Raw genomic sequence first — 17,861 nt, 5'->3', positions numbered from 1 at the left:
CATTGTTGCTGTAGTTACCTGGCATCATAATCCTCAGCAGTCAGAAGTGAAGTCTGTATCACTTTGTAGTTCCTGGGTAGATGAAACAATAAATAAAAATCATCTTTGACAAACAATCATTCACTCACATTCACACTCAACTAGCATGTCTTTGGAGGGTGGGAGGAAACCGGACTACCCAGAGAAAACCCACGCAAACACAGAGAGAGCATGCAAATTACACCAAGAAAGGCTCATCTCATCTCATCTCCAACTACCGCTTACTCTCCCAGATGTCTTCAGGAGAGAGGTGGGGTACCACCTAGACAGGTCGCCAGTCTATCACTGGGCTAACACAAAGACAAACAATCATTCACTCACACTCAACAAGTATGTTTCGGAGGGTGGGAGGAAACTCAAGTACCTGGTGAAAACCCATGCAGACACAGGGAGAACATGCAAATTCCACCAAGAAAGGCTCATCTAATCTTACTCATCTTCTGCTACTGTTTACCCTTCCAGCTGTCTTCAGTAGAGAGGCAGGGTACACCCTGGACAGGTTACCAGTCTATCGCAGGGCTAACACAGAGACACACAATCATACACTCACACTCAACAAGCATGTCTTTGAAGGGTAGGAGAAAACCGGACTACCCAGAGAAAACCCACGCAGACATAAGGAGAACATGCAAATACCACCGAGAAAGGCTTGTCTCATCTCATCTCGCCTGTGTTAGCCCAGCGATAGACTGCCGACCTGTCCAGGTGGTACCCCGGCTCTCTCCTGAAGACATCTAGGAGGGTAAGAGGTAGCTGAGAAAATGAGATGAGACGCGACGAGATGAGATGAGCCTTTCTTGGTGGAATTTGCACGTTGTCTCTGTGTCTGTGTGGGTTCTCTCATCTCATCTTATCTCATCTCATCTCATCTCATCTCAGTTCTGCTACTGTTTACCCTTCCAGACATCTTCAGGAGAGAGGCAGGGTACACCCTGGACAGGTGGCCAGTCTATTGCAGGGCTAACACAGAGACACACAATCAGACACTCACACTCAACTAGCATGTCTTTGGAGGGTGGGACGAAACCGGACCACCCAGAGAAAACCCACGCAGACATAAGGAGAACATACATATTACATCAAGTAACCCCCTACCCCCATCCAACGTCTTCGCCGCTTTTTACCACCAGTGACGAGCGGTGCCAGGATGCGTCGTAGTTGGCTGTAGAACGGACGGCCCTTTTGTTTGCTCTGGTTAACCCCCTCCACCTGCCCTGATGCAAGTCGCGAGTTTTCATGTTGTAAAGTGTACTTATTATGTGCTTGTGTTTTTTTATGTTCCCACACTGTACTCCCCACAGGAGCATAGTGTGGGGGTTGCTTTTTCTCCTCCCCTCTCCTCATGTCATTCTGTATCTCTTTTTTTCCTGTAATTTCCCAAATTTGTGGGACAAATAAAGGTTCTCTGAAATCGGGAATGCTCATCTCATCTCATCTAGGAGGATAAGCGTCAGTTGAAGATGAGACGAGACGAGATGATGCATCTTCTGCCACAGTTTACCCTCCCAGCCGACTTCAGGAGAGAGGTAGGGTACATCCTGGACAGCTGGGCAGTCTATCGCAGGGCACTCTTTGTTCTTGGGAAAGGTGTGGAAACTTAAGACGGTGTTTGACGTCGCCGATGCCGTGCATTGCAGCACACAGCAGTGGTGCCTTGAAATGCTGTCTTCTCCTTTTAGAAAAGACACTTAGAAATACGTCATCATTTCTTGTGCACAGAGCCTATTTGTTTTTAAGGTGGTCAGGTTGGGTGGTAAGTGGACCCAGAAGAGCACCTACACATCAGTTGGGTTTTCATGTACAGTGAAGCTGAGATGAAAGGTCACAAGGAAGATCTGTCCCCTCATGCCATTTCCTTTCCTCTGAAATCCCAGTTATCTTAAGAGTCTTCATCAGAGGTCCTTTTCAGCCACCCGTCCTGTCTCTGTCTTCCTTCCTCCAGGATACTGTCGCTCTTGGAAACCTTACCAACCAATTACTTATCAAAAAACAACTAGTGGGGGGTTGAGATTTAAATAGGTGTAGTGGGTGTAGCCCACCAGATACTTGCACGAGAAGTGTCTCTTAAGCCAATTACTTGTTTTCCTTAATTAATTTATGTTAATTCTGCACTTCTGCATAAATTTTAGATTAAGTTCCACTCTTCCTGCAATAGCATGTGCGGAAAAAAACGGTGCAGTAACCCCAGTCAATGTCAAGAGGTTTCCTAGCTCGACGTTGGTTTTTACCTTATTTAGTCTGCAGGTGAACAAGTTTCCAGTAAAAATGTTTTACTTTTCATAAAATAGTTAATTGTCCCTCTGGAATAAATAAAGTCTTTTCTGATTCTGATCAGAATCTAGACTGGTCGGTGTCCAACCAACTTTAAGAGGCCCTACTACAAGCTGTTCTGTATACAAGTTAGTTTACAGGAGGCAATTATTATTACCTACGTGGACTGTGACTGCCTCTGTCTTGTTCTCCGATGTGTACTGTGGCTGACGCGCACCTGTGCTACCCACATTACGGTACAAATAGTTTGTCTTTGCGCTCCTATAAGCTAAGTAAAGCTTATATATATGAAATAACCCAAATGAGTCGTTTCACACACTGACAAATGAGCTGTCAGCTCACCTTGGCGGAGAGGAGGCCTCTCATTAGTGCGATCCTCTCTGCCATCTTGGTAATAATTCTCATTACTGTGTTCAAAGACAAAAGCATATCAGGAACTTTTGACAAACGCTTTTTCATTTAAACTGGTTTGTGTACACAGCAGCCCTCACCCCAAAAAAGGGGTGTGGTGATAAGAGGCTACTGTGGATGCACAGGCAGTCAAGATTTGAGTTACAGAGTTCAGAAATGTTATTTTCATAAAACTTTAATACAGATGTGGCTACTTAAAACGCAACTATATCATCAAAGTGGTAAACACAAACTGCCACAGATCGAGTGAGACTTGAAACAGCGTTCAGAGGTTGGTGTCCAGAGTCTGCTCAGGATCACAGGAGTTCATCATGAGGAAGATGCGTTTGGAAAGCTCTGGGCCGACCCTGCGGGTGGTGGAGGTGACGCCTTCTCCTCTGCGGATCAGGAGGTCTGACAGCAGAGAGACCTTCTCACGGTCAGTGCGGCACAGACTGTAAGCCTGCGTACAGATGACCAAAAATGTAGTATTAAGAAATTGAGTGTAACATGTTGTACCCTTGGCATTTGCAACTCTATAGCAGACTGTAGTAATGGTGCAAGCTGAACATTTTTCATTTGAAGGAATTTGCATATAGCCTAAGGCTGCGTGACAGAAACTCAGGAACTTAGCAAATAAGAAGAGAGAGGTTTAAGGAAAAGAAGAGAAAAGTAGTGGAGTTCACGCAATCTAAGAACACTGTCTGAAATGTTGCACAACAGCATGTCAGGCCACACCTCTGGCCTGCCAAGGCCTTGGGTTCAAAAAGCTCTTCGGTATAGTCCTGTGATAACAGACACCAAGACAATGGCAGCAGATCCACCAGATTTACATTTTAAATTTGTCCATGAGTTTGTGGCAGCATGACAGACTGTATAAAACTGGATAGTAGAGCATCTCATCTAAGTGAAGTCAAAACAAGTAGAGCTCCCCCTGGTGACTGGCTGCAGTATTGATCATAAGCTCCATCCCTTTTATGTTAGTGGATCGAACTTGGGCCAAATTAACGAAAAAACACATCAAACACATTTTAGTGTAGGTAGTTAATATAATACAGATGTATACTTAAGTGTCCATTTTTTAGAAGTTTTGCTAGTAAGTTATTTGACACTAGAAACAGGATGAGATATCATGATGACTAACAGCTACCATGCCAACTGCCCTCTAAAGCAGTCCCGTAGGGCCATGAGAGTTGGAAAAAAATTAATAAGCGCAGTGTACAGTCCAACATTTTTTTGTAACTGGTAGAGGTAGAGCAGAGCACAATACTAATTAAGTGAGTCTGGAGGAAGTGTGGTCAGGTCATCGATAACATACTGACTCTGACGTCAGTTTGGCCAGTGCAAGGAAGTGGGGACGAGTTGTCCATATTTATATACAGTCTATGGTCAGCACTGTGACGGTGTATTGGTCTGTTGGGGTATATCCCACATTTCACCCAACACAGACCAAAATAGCCTCGCTTTACAACCCATACAACCTGTAACACAACAGTACATGTTTGATGTGTAGCACTGATTAAGAAGGAACAATATTAAGTCATGAGAACACAAACTATATTGTTATAATAAATTCCCAATTCCCAATTTAATACTGTCACTGTAAGGAGAAAAGAGAGGCAACAGAGGAATTCAAATACTGCTGTGACTGCATCAAGAAGCTGTGGTGAGGAGTGGGCGTACCTTCTTGAGGAGCTGTGGGGATGGATAAGCTGCTAAGATGGCAGCAGCCATGTCTGGACTGACTCTGTTGAACTGCTGAAGCTGCCTCTTCCACACCTGTAGCAGGCCCTTACCGGCTCTATCCACCCGCTGGCCCCCAGCCCAGTCGCTCTCCAGGTGGAAGGAAAAGCCCGTCTTGTCCCTCTCCCTCCTGAAAGCACACAAGAGAACGCGGGGAGTGAGCATTTGGTCTGGTGGAGGCAGCGCTCAGCTGACCTGCGAGGAGAAAAGCGCCAAGCTCGCTCACTTGAAAGGGGCCTCTGCGATGGCTTTGGTCGTCATGGTGATGTGCTCTGAAAAGTCCTTCCAGGTAGACAAGAAGCGGACAGAGACGCCGGTGTTAAGCTGGAGATGAACCACTGCCTGGTGGGATGTCGAATGAGAAAAAGGTGAGTCACTGTAAAACAGTAAAACATAGTAGAACGTAATTCTTCATCCTCACTGCAAACTCCACAAAACAATTCAACGTATGTGGTACTGCAGCCAGAGAAACATTTTAATTTGTACACACATATGATAATCTCACCCTATAAGGACACTTTATTTTAACAAGGTCTCTGGACTTTAAGATGAATGTTCCCTTAATTTATATTTATTTAGCGTTTTTTGGTTGACATTGGAGTTAACATACAGTGTTTGTGGTATTTATTAAGTGGATCTCATTCAGTAATCACATTTTTAAATAAGACCACCCTTGATTTGTTCTCTTAGGCTACACTTTAAAAGTTTTAAATGTTCTTTGAGATTTTAGTTACCTCTGAATAGGTTCACCTCAAATATGGGAATAAAATAACAAAATGTATGACAATATTAACAAGACCTTTAAAAGATAATAAGGATAATTTGAGGTGCTTTTAAGGGACTATTTTCAAACTTAAAATTTACAAAAAAATAGTGAAACTTTAGGTTGCAATTTTTAGTTCGATGTACTTTTAAGTCTATTCATTTCCAGGGTGAAAATGGCTTAAACATTTTGGGTTAACCGATTTATGAATTCATACATTATAATATTTCATGGTGTAAAAACAATAAAAAAAGCATTTAGCATTAAAAAAAGTTATACTTATTCCTAATATATTTTCCCTTCTGGAGATATCTCCAAAGCTTGCAAAAACATCCATGAAAATACTTTGACATAATAATTAATCACATAACATGTAACTTGATATCATTTAAATGTTAAAGGGTCAGTGTTCAGGATTCAAAGAGCTCTACTGGAAGGAATGCTACATTATAATTACTTTTCATCTATAATTCCCGAAGAATGACTATTATACTATTACGTTACTATTAAAATCCATAAACTGACTCAATAATTAAAGCCTTAAAATGCCTTAAGTTTCATAAGGCAACGTTTAAGAAATTATCATACTTAATACATACCTACTTATTATTTAGTTTTATTTCCATTAGGTCATATTTGCATATAAGATAAAATAAGATAAACATATCTTCTTTCCATTTCTCATTTTTTCTCTACATGATAAAAAATCCCACTGTCCTTGACTAACTGACTGACGAACCTACCTCCTCTAATTCCACTCGGGACACCTCAGGTAGCGACTCAGCCCCTCCATTCCTCCCTCTCTTCTTCCCCTTCCCTCTCGTGGTCTCCTCACCCGTGATGGCGTCTCGAAACCTCTTCTGATTTTGTGACTTGTGGGACCTGGAGACAGCAAGCATACACTGAGGACACCCTCTGCTGCCCTTCGCTCCATTTCTTCCCCTCGGCACATAATTCCCACCGCTTCCAGCCGAGTTGTGCCACACTCTGACACTGATAGGAGACACGCGTTCAGACGGAGGGTGTGTTTACGCTAGCTTACAGTGGCATCCCTCGTTGGTGTGTAACATTTCACTGAGGCCTGTACTTCACTTTCCCACTGGGAGCCACTTGTGTCCTCTGGCTTCTCAGTTTTCACTGCCAGTACGGACGAGTGCAGACGGATGGAAATAAACAGCAAATTTAACCATTTAAAAATATATCTATAACGCATTAATGTGAAGAAGTTAAAGAATACTTAAGATCTAAATGTTAAAACAGCCACTATAAAACTATCTACTTACCACAATATTATAAAGCCTAGTTTTGGATAATTAGTTCCTTTCATTCTGATCATTTATGATAATTCCAGCATATGAAAACTGTTAAAATTTTATATTTCCTATCTTTGTACAGTTCAAGCAAAATAGTGCATCACCTTGGGCTATGGTTGGGGCCATTAGTTTTTATTTTACATCAGAATTTACATAGACTTTACGAGCATATCAACAGTAAAACTATAAAAGGATCCGTAAAAGTTCAATGATATGAAGCAAAGACGTGCTGATTGGATAATAGTGACACCAAATTATCTGGGAGTCTGAGTGTGGACGTGTTTTTCCTATACAGCCATCTCCTCCCCAGCGAGGAGCAGTAACCTCTGTTACACTGTAACAGAGGTAAATATAGACAGGGCAATGACGGTTTGAAGTGATAGTACAATAATATAATTTTAGTCTGAGTTTGAACAAACTACCTCCCAGCGTGCATCTATTAAGCTTTGTCTGTGTGAGAGCACTAATAATAGGAAATACACCGATCAGGCACAACATTATGACCAACTTCCTGATGTTGTGTAGGTCTCCCTTGTGCCCCCTGAACAGTTGTGACTGTGTGTCCTGTGATGTCTGGTAACAGGATGTTGTTAGTGTGGGTCTCTGGGTCCTATGGTTGAGGGGAGGGGCCTCTGTGGATCATCCCACAGATACTTGATCAGTTTGGGATCTAGTGAATTTGGAGGTCAGGTCAACACCTTGTGCTGTTCTTCATTTTTTTTTTTTTTTAAGTTGTTCCTAAACTGTTTTTGTGCGTGTCTGTCAGGCTGCATCCTGGTCTGGTCTAGGTGGATGCTACATGTCTCAGTAACATCTACATGAACGCCAGGTCCAAATGTTTCCCAGCAGAACACAGAAACGTCACAAGATGGTCAATGTTATTAACTACTCTTGTCAATGTTTTTAATGTTATGCCTGATCACTGTACGTTTCTGCTGAAATAAACCATAATTATCTTTTAAATGTTCCACAATTCCAGATTCAGGGTCCCTACCTAAAGTACTTCTCCAGCTCGATGACCGCCAGGCTGAGGATCTTCCCTGGGTGTCTCCTCTGCTGCTCCTGGACCCAGGACGTCAGCGTGGGACATTCTGACCTGCCAAGCCTCTCTTCCTGTTTTAGGCAGGGAAAGGAGAAAGTTAAAGAGAAAAAACATAAACTCAAGAAATAACTGCAGTGATCTACATTATGAAACTGATACAATCAAACAATGCTTTTCAAACTAGAACACTAGTCAAGTGATTTTCAATTTCCGCCGTCCATTTGACTAGCTGTAAATTAAAACTCTACATTTATTGTGAATATTAGACATGTATGATGTACTTGTACAAAAAGCTTGATGCATTGCATTCGTCTGTGACATGCATTTCCATTGTTGGACAAAAACTACTGAAAAAAAATCTTACCAACAATCCAAAATATTTGACTCTGCTGCCACAACTTTAAAGTATACAAGATGTACTTTGAGCAGCAGGTGAGTCCTTTACTGATCAGAAGGTGTGAGGTGTGATTTTAAGGATCACTGAATAAGACATTTAAGTCGTGTCCATCGACACAAACAATATTTTATTCTATTTTATTTCTACAGCATGTAAACACATCATTGTGTCCTTGTTTTGAAATTTTACCTTCAATATTGTTTCATGTGAAATTAACAGTGTGGGTGATACTATAAAGGCACCTAAGTGTTTACAGCCAACAATGCTACTTGTATTTTACCTCTTTCATTATTTTATTTTATATTAAAAAGAAAATTATTTTTGTAACTATCTCACACTGATTTTCTTTTCTTGGTGTTTTTTGTTCAACTGAGGTACTATGACGAGGCAATGTCTCTTCATCACTAAGGTCTGCATCAATAAGTCTAATTCTACATTTTTGGGTTTGGATCAAATACCAGCTTAGAACCAGTTTCAATTTATTTATTTTTTTTTAATTTACAATCTATTGAAATTCTATTCTTATGATGTTATTGATTCCTCTAACCCAAGCCCCCGTTCCTATGTCTTAATTAACCCCAAACAACGTTATGGCTGCGCTGTGATATAAGTGGAAGCTAAACTTATCAAGATGATGTAGGGTTTAGAGTTGTATCAGACATGTTTACGTCAACGTTGCTACCACATCCATAAGGTATAAACATACATACTAATATATATACATATACATACTATATATATACACCAATATACCAGCATCAGTATCATTACTGTGTATGTGATGTGGTGTTGGTTGTTATGAATACATGATATTTATGTGTATTATATACAGGCTATTTGCTTGGTGATTAATATAATGAGTGTCCGTATGTTACACATACTGAATCAGACACCCCTTGCTTAGCTGTGTGGTCATTAAACTAAACTGAGTTGTGCTCTAATCATCCTAACACACATTTGTGGGAGTCAATTTAATTAGCATACTTCTGCCCATTACCATCATCTAATGTAATTTTGCGCTCAGCTCTTACCTCTGCCTTCTGCCCTCCGTTGTTATTAAAATTCCCCTTATTTCCATCACAGTCATGGAAAAATTGTTGTATTGAACAATTCATCTGGCTCCGCTTAAAGTCGAGCTGACGTGTTAATGTTGCAGGTCAAACTCCGCAATCCATGAGCCCCGACATACCTGGATGTAGCTGTGGATCAGCGTGATGAAGTCGTCCACAGTCATCTGCATCACGACGTGGGCCTCTGGTACGCAGCCTCCTTCGTCTGGCTGAGCCGCAGAGGGGGCAGTAAATGGCGTTATTGTTTATTTCTACTAAACGAGGGCTCATCTAAATGCTTTTCACATGTTTACGGCACTAATTGGACAAGCGCATATTCAAGCTTCCCCTTGAATAAAACGAGGCGATGAGAAAATGGCGTGTCTTATCACCTGAGCGCAGGGAACTCTCCTCATCCAGCTCACACTGCGTGGGAGAGGCTGTTTCTCGATGGCACAGCTGCAGCCCAGAGCCTGCAGAGATGCCAGCAGCGTCCCGCCTCCTTCCAGCTGCAAGAGAGCTGCAAACACAGCCAGCAAAATAATTCATTAAATGAGGCCTTCGAAGCAGAGGACGAAAATCAAAGTGACTCGCAGGCAGGTATTATTTAAAATGTTGTTCTTGCCTGGATCCACAGCTGCCACCATATGCTTAATGCACTCCTCTGGCTTCATGGCCTTGGCAGCCTCCGCCAGAAGTTTCCTCTCTGCTCTCTGTCTCTCTTGTTCCTGCCTGAGCGCCTCCTTGTCCTGCTGATGTCTCTCCTTGGCCTGCCGCCTCCTCAAAGCCTCATCCCTGGAGGCTTGGATCTCCTCCGCCGTTCGTTTGGCAGGTTTCCTCTTGGCCGGCGAGCTGTCTGCACTCCCCGCAGTGGAGAAAGGCTTCTGAGGCAGCTGAGGGAGATTCTCGGGCTCCTCTGGGACACCTGGGGCACCATGGCTCACTGTTCTCACGTGATGCGAGCCAAGGGGTCGCTCTGACTGGGAAAAGCCATTCTGGCGTGAGACCTGCGAGCTGGCCAGACTGGATGGCAAATACTGTTCAGGGGCTTTCCCGTTAGCGACAGCGGAGGAGGCACTAATCACATTGTCTCGCCTCTGTTGGAGCCTCTGCGCCAGAGGGACATAAGGTGCGTCGTCATCAGAGTCGCTGCTGATCATCAAGACGTCAGTTGTACCTGGGCGTGCAGCCGCTCTGCTCCTCGCTGGGGAGGAGATGGCTGCCTGTTCTGCATCAGAGTCATCCAGGGTGAACATATCCGGCTGCTCTGCAATAACTCTCCTCTGGGAGGCTTGGTCGATGTGTCGACCAGGCTGGAGGAAGTCGAACACAGGCAGCTCCTCATCTAGGTCACTGGTGGAGTCACTGTAGCTGCCCATGATCTATGTCGATCTATCAGAACCCTCTACATGACGTAATACACAAGAATTACAGCAGGACCAGTTACTACCCACAAAGGTGCCCTTTCCACTGGTGGCAGAAACAAAACCAGGTTTCAGAGATAATCTTCCAATTTAATATACCATACAGGACTGGCAAGTAAATAGATTACCCAATAGATCGTGTATTAATCACAAACTGTAGGTGTTTTAGTAAATTCGGCATGGACACAGTCCACCAAGCAAGACGTTATTGGCTGCTCCCTAGTCAGATACCTGTGTGCAAGTTATAGAAACGTTATGTCGAAACAAATACAGCTCTCCCATAAAGATAAGATTACTTTGTGGGTGAGATTTTGCATAGCAGTAACATCCAATTAAAAGGTATCGAAAGGCGAAAAAACAAGTGTATAACACCGAGCAACTACTGCAACATGGAAAAGGAGACGTAGCATTAGATTAGCTGGATGTAGCTTCACTTACTCTTTCCTTTGAAATCTCGCCTTCCGTCGTTGAGATAATCAAGAAGCAGGACGGTTTAAGTCAGCATGAGCTACTTGCACAAACTTTCAGCTGTAGCCGGCAACTGTTTATTTGCACATGCGAAAACCAAGTGTGATAACACCGAGCAACTACTGACACATGGTAACGGAGACGTTTGCATTAGATTAGTGGATGTAGCTTCCCCTACTCTTCTCCTATGAAATCTCGCCTCCGTCGTTGAGATATCAAAGAAAAAACACGGTTTAAGTCAGCATGAGCTACTTGCACAAACTTTCAGCTGTAGCCGGCAACTGTTTATTTGCACATGCGAACATCGCGGTGAGTTGTGGACTACATGAGATCCCAGACAATTTGATTTCCCCGGGTTGTACGGTAATGTTGCATTCAGGGGTTGAGGGACGAATTGGCTTTCCCCTCACTCTTCCGCTGCCTAATGAAGTCTACGTTACACACATCTTCTCGAGGTTGTTACAAAAAAAATAATTGACGTTAAAACTAGTAACGTGTTAACACGTTTGAGTGCAGAATGAGTGTATCGATGCGACTTTGTGTTGTTGACATGAAAAAGTCAGGCCATTTTAAAATATATTTAGTGGAATTTAATTTATTTATTTAGGTTACGGTTTATTTTGTATTTAGGTTACGCTAGCATTACACTCGGTGCATTTAATCACACGCTTGGAGCTGAAATAAAAAGGTTTACTGTTTTCCTATTTATGCGACGGTGTGCTAGTTATTTCCTTAGGACTTGAATGTAGCACAAAGGATGTGACGCATGAGAAATGACGTAGGATACAGTGTTCAAGATGGCAACGCTGGCGTCCTTGATGCTCAAGTCCCGAGCAGGTTTTTAATATCGAAATGAATATTTTAAAACATTTATAATTGTATTATAATTTAAACAGCTTGTATGACTCTGTAAACATTAAATGTGACTGTTCTGTGGGTGTACGCTTCCACTGAACGTTCATTTGAAGCAAGGCGTGCTGTGTGCTAACTCAGCTAGGTGGCTTTTCCAGTATGTAAGCGCTGAATGTCACGGGTGCTTACTTGATGCAAATTTCAATATTACTGAACATTATTCTCGGCTTAATGGCAGTTTCGAAATTTCCCGAATATTAAGGACATGTGTGACGTACCTCTCTATTTAAACGTAAAACTGAAGCTGGTTTTAGAACATGTAGTAGCTCCACTTTAACACAACGTTGGTGCTGCTGCTTTCAGGTCTGTTGATGCCTGGTCAAGCCTGTCTGCTGGACTCGGTGAGGTTTGCATCCAAAAAGAGTGGTAGTACCGCCAAGAACCTCGGAGGAAAGAGCCCTGGCCGGAGATATGGCTACAAGAAACGCGAAGGTGACTTTGCACTGTCCACCTCCACTGAAGTGATGCGGTTAGACAAGGAGTCAGAATGTGTTGCTGAAACTCCTTGCAACTCTCTAATCTGTAGATCCTATAGAGCCACATTAATATAAAATACACTATATTCATAGTGGTATTTGTACTGGACGTAACAGAATCAGAAAAGGCTATTATTATTGCCAAGTATGTTTGTACTAACAAGGAATTTTCCTTGTAAAATAAAATTGTAAACATATAGACTCAACATACATAAAGTTAATACACTGTACAATATACAAAAATAACAACATATATGTCAGTGTAACACGTTTCCATCTTTGTGAGCATTTCAATCAACATCTGAATTGCAGGAGAAGGTTTTAAAAACCTTTTATTAAAAAAAAAAAAAAAAAAAAACTACATCATTAAAACTACCACAACAAAAAACACATATGAAGGCAGTGTTCTGGACAAAGGCACATGGCTTATTTTTCGCTTGATATGAAAGGGTCAACCTGGCAATCAACCCGGCTCTGCTCGACGTGGCTTCGATGTGAACAGGAATGCCGCATCGATCCGGGTTTTTCGCTCTGATGTTGATGTATCTGCCTGTTACATTCTAATTTTGTCACTCACAGCCTGATAGACTGAATCATTGTAAAAGCCTCAGCTCAAAAACAGGTTTTGGTCTGTGAAGACCGATTTCTGAAGGACAGAGATTTTTGTTCATTTTCATTTTCAATCAAACAAATCAAATGTGTTGTTACACGATCGTTAATTGAAGCACTTAGGTGAATTAATGCATTGGGAAATTGCACCAGTCGGGGAATGCATGTGCGACTGTGTTTATATACAGTTTGTACAGTGATATTCCACACTTTTTTAATGATCATTGCAGAGCTCTGCATCCAAGGAGAAGAGGAGATTTGGTGGCAGATATCGGTCTCTGTTCAGAACACAGAGATTTATTCAAATATCAGCAGCTTTTTGAAAGAGCGGGGGTTTGAACTGTCCATTCTTCAGGTCAACTGTGAAAGTGGTATTACTGAGGAGGGTTTGAGAAATGGATTAGATTTGGTAAATTTCTTCATCACTTCCCTTAGTTTTCGTTCATTCGTGTTCTGTAACTGCTTGTTCTTGAGAGGGTCACCTGAGGGTTGCCATCATGAGGGGGGATAGGCTCCATTCACTCACTCTCACTCAATTTAGAATCTCCAGTTAACGTAATGAACAAAAGGGAAGCAAGAGTAACTGGAGAGAACCCACGCAGACACAGGGAATACATGCAAACTCAGAGGTCAGACAGAAAGACCCTAGTTGGCCTGGATTCAAACCCGGAATCTCCTTGCTGTGAGGCTGTGTTTTAATTCCCACCTTTAGTCCAGACTTGGTTCAAATCCCAGATCAGGGCAGGTAATAAAAAATCCTCTCACCTGAGAGAAATCTATCCCATTTGGAGCTGATGTCAAGAATATTTCTCTTTTCATGTGTTTACCAGGTGACTTTGTCCATATCGGTAACATCCTAGCAACCCAGAGACAGCTGAGGTACCATCCAGGCGCACATGTAAGTTTAACTTTCTCTATCCAGGAATGTTGATCTAATGGAATTTCAGCCGTAAAAAAATACACTCTCACATTGTCAGGTGTACTCTAGCTACTTTATTCTAAATGTAGAAACAGAAACAAGCCTCAGTCATCTGGTAGAGCTGGGGGCAAAGCAAGTAGAAGCACCTACTGAGGACCAGGATCTTATTTTAGGTACAGCTAGTAGACAGCTACCAGATTTTCTCTGTGGTCTAATTGGACTAGACAGTGAGCAGGTCAGAAATATACTGGGAGTTAATATAGATTATAATTTTATTGTTTGATTAGTATAAATAGTTTCATAACAGATTTTGTCATTAATTTGTAGTGTTAAAATTACAGTTTATCAGCAGTAAAATTAAGTTTAATTTCTGTTTTGACTTTTTTTTTTGTTTGTCAAGAAACAAGTTTTAAGAAGGTCAGAATAGGTGTTGGTACCTGAATTGCAGTCATGTATACGTCCCTCTCTGTATAAACATACACCAGTGCCTCCTTGTGCTTGTTGTGATGACAGACATGTCAAGTACACATTATTATAATAGTTTTGGGGGGTTTCTTTAGTCAGTCTTTTAAGTGATAAAATATGTTTTCATACGTTGATGTACCCAGGTACACCAGGTATTAAAACATGCTTCATTTATCTCACTATTAGAAGATCTTTTTTGTTGCTTTTGTTGGACTTGCTCAAGCAAGTAGGAAGAGGCAGATTGTACAGATTGCATTTCCACCTTCTGAGATCTGATTAAAGTGTGAACTTTACTGATTCGATCAAGACGCAGTGTGTTCTTCATCCTGTATCCAGACAAACATCACATGTTAGGACCAGATCTAATATACTGGAAGTAGACTGTGCTGCATTGGTTACCAGGAAACAGTATCAATAAGGTTTTACAGGTTCATTCTGATTATCTTGTCTGTCCTTAAGGTGGGGATAGGAAACAACAAAACACTCTTTGCTCTGGAGGACGGCCATGTCAGGTTCACTAAGGAGGTCTACATCCCACCACCCCGCGGCTTTAAGTCCTCCCGCACTATCCCCAAGCTGCCCAGAGGAGCTGTGCTCTACAAGACTTTCATCAACATCCTCCCAGTCAAACAGGAGGGCAAGTTCAAACTGGTGGACATGGTCTAAAACAGACTGCACTGGGACGCCATTGATGACTGTGGTATTATTGCACCAGGAGGATTTGCTTTGACTGACACTGAGTCTTGGTCTCTTCTTGGCCTCCTTTTTGAGCTACAGAATTACGTGACTCTAAAAACATCTTCAGTGAAAGTTTTACTCGTGTCCGAGTCCTCTGTTAAATAAGAAAAGGTGTAACTCTTGTATCTAATAATAATGCCATTCTTATATAGTTCCATTATCGGAAACAATGTCATTCATTACAGTTGTTGTTCACTGACCTGCTTCCCTCAGTTTACCACAGGAAATTGAGCAGCAATAATGAACATGTTGTCTATTAAAGTTTTATAATAAAAAGTACATTCAGTGACTTAGGTTGTGTTTCAATAGACTCAAGTGTTTATAATAGTCTTCATTCACTTAAGAGGACAGAAAACCATTTATTTACTTTTTGCTTTTGTGTACCCACTTCAAAGAGCTGAAGGGAGCTTGCCTTTGCTGGAAAAACACCAGATGGCTGTTGGTTGGTAAGGTCTGTCATGTGAAAAAATAAGTGCATCCCGAGAAAGTCGTTTTCAACACATTTGAATGAGCAAACACACTTGGACCTCATTAAAACAAGAGTGTGAAACAAAGAAACGAAGAACATGCAAATTCACCATTTTTCGTTCCCGAATGGGTGAGTTATTGGAACCTCCTTGGGGAGAGATGAGAAGAACCTGTATTATTTAAACCTCCTGACATTTGGACATTTGACTGTCCTGTTTTCCAAATAGAATCAACTCCTTGTATCACAGACACCATCCTGACACTGAAGACTATGTGAATGCCTATGAACCTGCGTTCCACTGTAAGGAAAATCATGGCATCTGCATTAGCCCTGTGATAGACTAGAGACCTGTGCAGTGTGAACCCTGCCTCTAGCCCATTAACAACTGAGATGGGCTCTAGCCCCCTGCAATCCTCCGGAGCCCAAGTAGTTTCAGGAAATGAATGAATTTAAAGGTGTTGACAAAAGACTGGATTTTTGAACTGGATAATGACCCAAAAAACACCAGCCAAGAAATAAATCCTCCTAAAATATTGCGAGTGCTTTATAAAAACATATCTTCTATGGTTTTTAAGTGTTATACCCAAAACCCACCACAAGATGTTGTACATGCACTGCTATGTTATTGGCCCCTCGATTGTTTTGATTGTGGCATGCATCAGAGGTTTGCGTCTTCATTTCACACACGTATCTTTGTCCTGTGGAATACAGAGGGTCCTATGGGCTTAAGACAGAATAATTATTGGTTTGAATTTAAGCAACTGAACATGCACGCAGTTATAAAATGGCTGTAACTCTTTTGCTAACCAGTTCAGATTCATTCCTGGTGTGTAGTGGGGAAGTGCAAGCATCTTAGCTTAAGAAATCTTAGCTTATAACATGGTAATTACTTTGTCATCAAGATAATGACAGAAAAGAAGGCCATCAGAGTGGCTAGTTATTATATAATGAAAGGTAACATCAAATATAACCAAGGTTGCAGGTCAGTTTAGCCTTTAGTTTGTTGTTGTTGTTGCCCAAACCTGAAACAGGGCTTGGGCCTAAACTGTCTTTCCTGCCACAACAGGAATGCTTCACATGAACAATCGCCGATATAAAAATTTGCTATGAGTTTTGTGAGTTTATCAGCAAGATATTTTGATTTTGAAAGAGCTGTTGGGAAGGATTCAGAGATAGAGCTGCATTTCAGAGGCTGGTGGTATGCAGAGGGAGTGTGGGTAACGCCTGGTACAATGAATGGGAGTTGGAATGCTGAACAAAAATGATGGATGTGAGTAGACATGCTGGTCTCATTTTTACTGGATCTTTATGGGTTACTGTGCACTCCAGGGCCTGATTGGATAAACTGAGAAACATTGTTAATAGCCACAAGTTTAACCTTTTGCACATAGTGTAATGTCATTCCTGTTTATAAAGTGTCTTGAAGTTACTGAATACCCACTGGCCATTGTATGAGTTCTTGGCTCCAGATCCAGGTCAGTATGAGTAGAGTTGACATTCAATAGATGCACAAACACCAACGTAGCATTTTCAGAGTGTAGTTAAGCTCTGCTAGGTTTGTGTTTTCTGTGGTTAGTGTTTGATCTGGGTTAAAGAGTAACCCTGTACTTTCCCTTTCAAATGCTAGTAACACTCATGGGTGAATTCAGAGTTACGGATCAATGTCTGACCTTGCCAAATGCAATTTTGCTATCAACAGTCAATGTGCTTTGAAACTAGTTATTTTCCGACATGAGCAAAGGGTTACTACATGTTTTTTACAAGGAATCTATCTATCCTGAGATATCCTGAATATACTGATATTGTTAGGGCCCATGAACAATGATGGTAGTGAAGGGGTCAAGATTCCCCCCCATCCTGTAAAATTTTAACATTTAAAGGATGTACAGGCAATGAATTTTATATTCATTATTATTTATCCGACTGACTTCAATGATGCCCTGTCTTTGTATCTTGTGACCACTTCAATGCTCTTCTAAGTTAGGTCAAAACTAGTCTGGAAGCTAGAACAATTTCCAAAGTTTTCTGGCTGAAAGCTGGTCTGGAGTTCCTCTGTTGGGAACTGATTGTGCTCCAGCAAAGTTCTACCTGGTTGATCAAATTGTTTGGGCAGCTTTATTAATTGAGACGTAGTCATTCACCTCATCTGATCGTTATGGAGTTGAATTTGTTTACGGGAAAACTTAACTTATACTTTGTTACTCTGATTGATTGTAGGACCGTCAATTACTTCCAAAACTAAACTATACTTTGTGCTTCACATAAATTACTAAATGTTGCTAACACAGCTAGATGAGGAGCTAGTTGTTAACATGTCTTATCAAAGAGCCAGAAATGTTACTATTTTGTACTGTTGTGTACTGTTTTGTATGAT

General features: G+C 41.5%; 2 protein-coding genes across 2 annotated transcripts; one reads left to right on the top strand and one right to left on the bottom strand.

Moving 5' to 3' along the window:
- Positions 1-2,878: 2,878 nt before the first annotated feature.
- On the bottom strand, positions 2,879-10,993 carry eme1 (essential meiotic structure-specific endonuclease 1). Its single transcript, XM_047608401.1, has 9 exons — positions 10,870-10,993; positions 9,633-10,412; positions 9,400-9,527; positions 9,148-9,237; positions 7,514-7,632; positions 5,950-6,088; positions 4,670-4,785; positions 4,384-4,573; positions 2,879-3,163 (listed from the first exon to the last, which is right to left on the bottom strand). The coding sequence occupies exons 2-9, from the start codon at positions 10,384-10,386 to the stop codon at positions 2,987-2,989; spliced, it is 1,713 nt and encodes a 570-aa protein (XP_047464357.1). The 5' UTR covers positions 10,387-10,412; positions 10,870-10,993; the 3' UTR covers positions 2,879-2,986.
- A 651-nt stretch (positions 10,994-11,644) lies between these two features.
- mrpl27 (mitochondrial ribosomal protein L27) lies at positions 11,645-15,297 on the top strand. The gene is made up of 4 exons (XM_047609896.1): positions 11,645-11,736; positions 12,115-12,243; positions 13,727-13,794; positions 14,740-15,297. Exons 1-4 carry the CDS (start codon positions 11,697-11,699, stop codon positions 14,944-14,946), a joined length of 444 nt encoding a protein of 147 aa, XP_047465852.1. The 5' UTR covers positions 11,645-11,696; the 3' UTR covers positions 14,947-15,297.
- The last annotated feature ends 2,564 nt before the right edge of the window (positions 15,298-17,861 follow it).

This window comes from Mugil cephalus, chromosome 16 (genome assembly GCF_022458985.1).
Source record: "Mugil cephalus isolate CIBA_MC_2020 chromosome 16, CIBA_Mcephalus_1.1, whole genome shotgun sequence".
Taxonomy (NCBI): domain Eukaryota; kingdom Metazoa; phylum Chordata; class Actinopteri; order Mugiliformes; family Mugilidae; genus Mugil; species Mugil cephalus.
Note: the sequence above shows the minus strand (reverse complement) of the source record. Positions and strands in the feature narration are given on the sequence as shown.

Bases quoted from the DNA above. Each gene is read 5' to 3' on its own strand.
- eme1 (XM_047608401.1), bottom strand. From the start codon at position 10,386: ATGGGCAGCTACAGTGACTCCACCAGTGACCTAGATGAGGAGCTGCCT. The intron at 4,786-5,949 runs GTAGGTTCGTCA...ACATCCCACCAG, and splicing joins CCCGAGTGGAATTAGAGGAG to GCAGTGGTTCATCTCCAGCT. The intron at 4,574-4,669 runs GTGAGCGAGCTT...GTGTGCTTTCAG, and splicing joins ATCGCAGAGGCCCCTTTCAA to GAGGGAGAGGGACAAGACGG.
- mrpl27 (XM_047609896.1), top strand. From the start codon at position 11,697: ATGGCAACGCTGGCGTCCTTGATGCTCAAGTCCCGAGCAG. The intron at 11,737-12,114 runs GTTTTTAATATC...TGCTGCTTTCAG, and splicing joins GATGCTCAAGTCCCGAGCAG to GTCTGTTGATGCCTGGTCAA. The intron at 13,795-14,739 runs GTAAGTTTAACT...TCTGTCCTTAAG, and splicing joins GGTACCATCCAGGCGCACAT to GTGGGGATAGGAAACAACAA.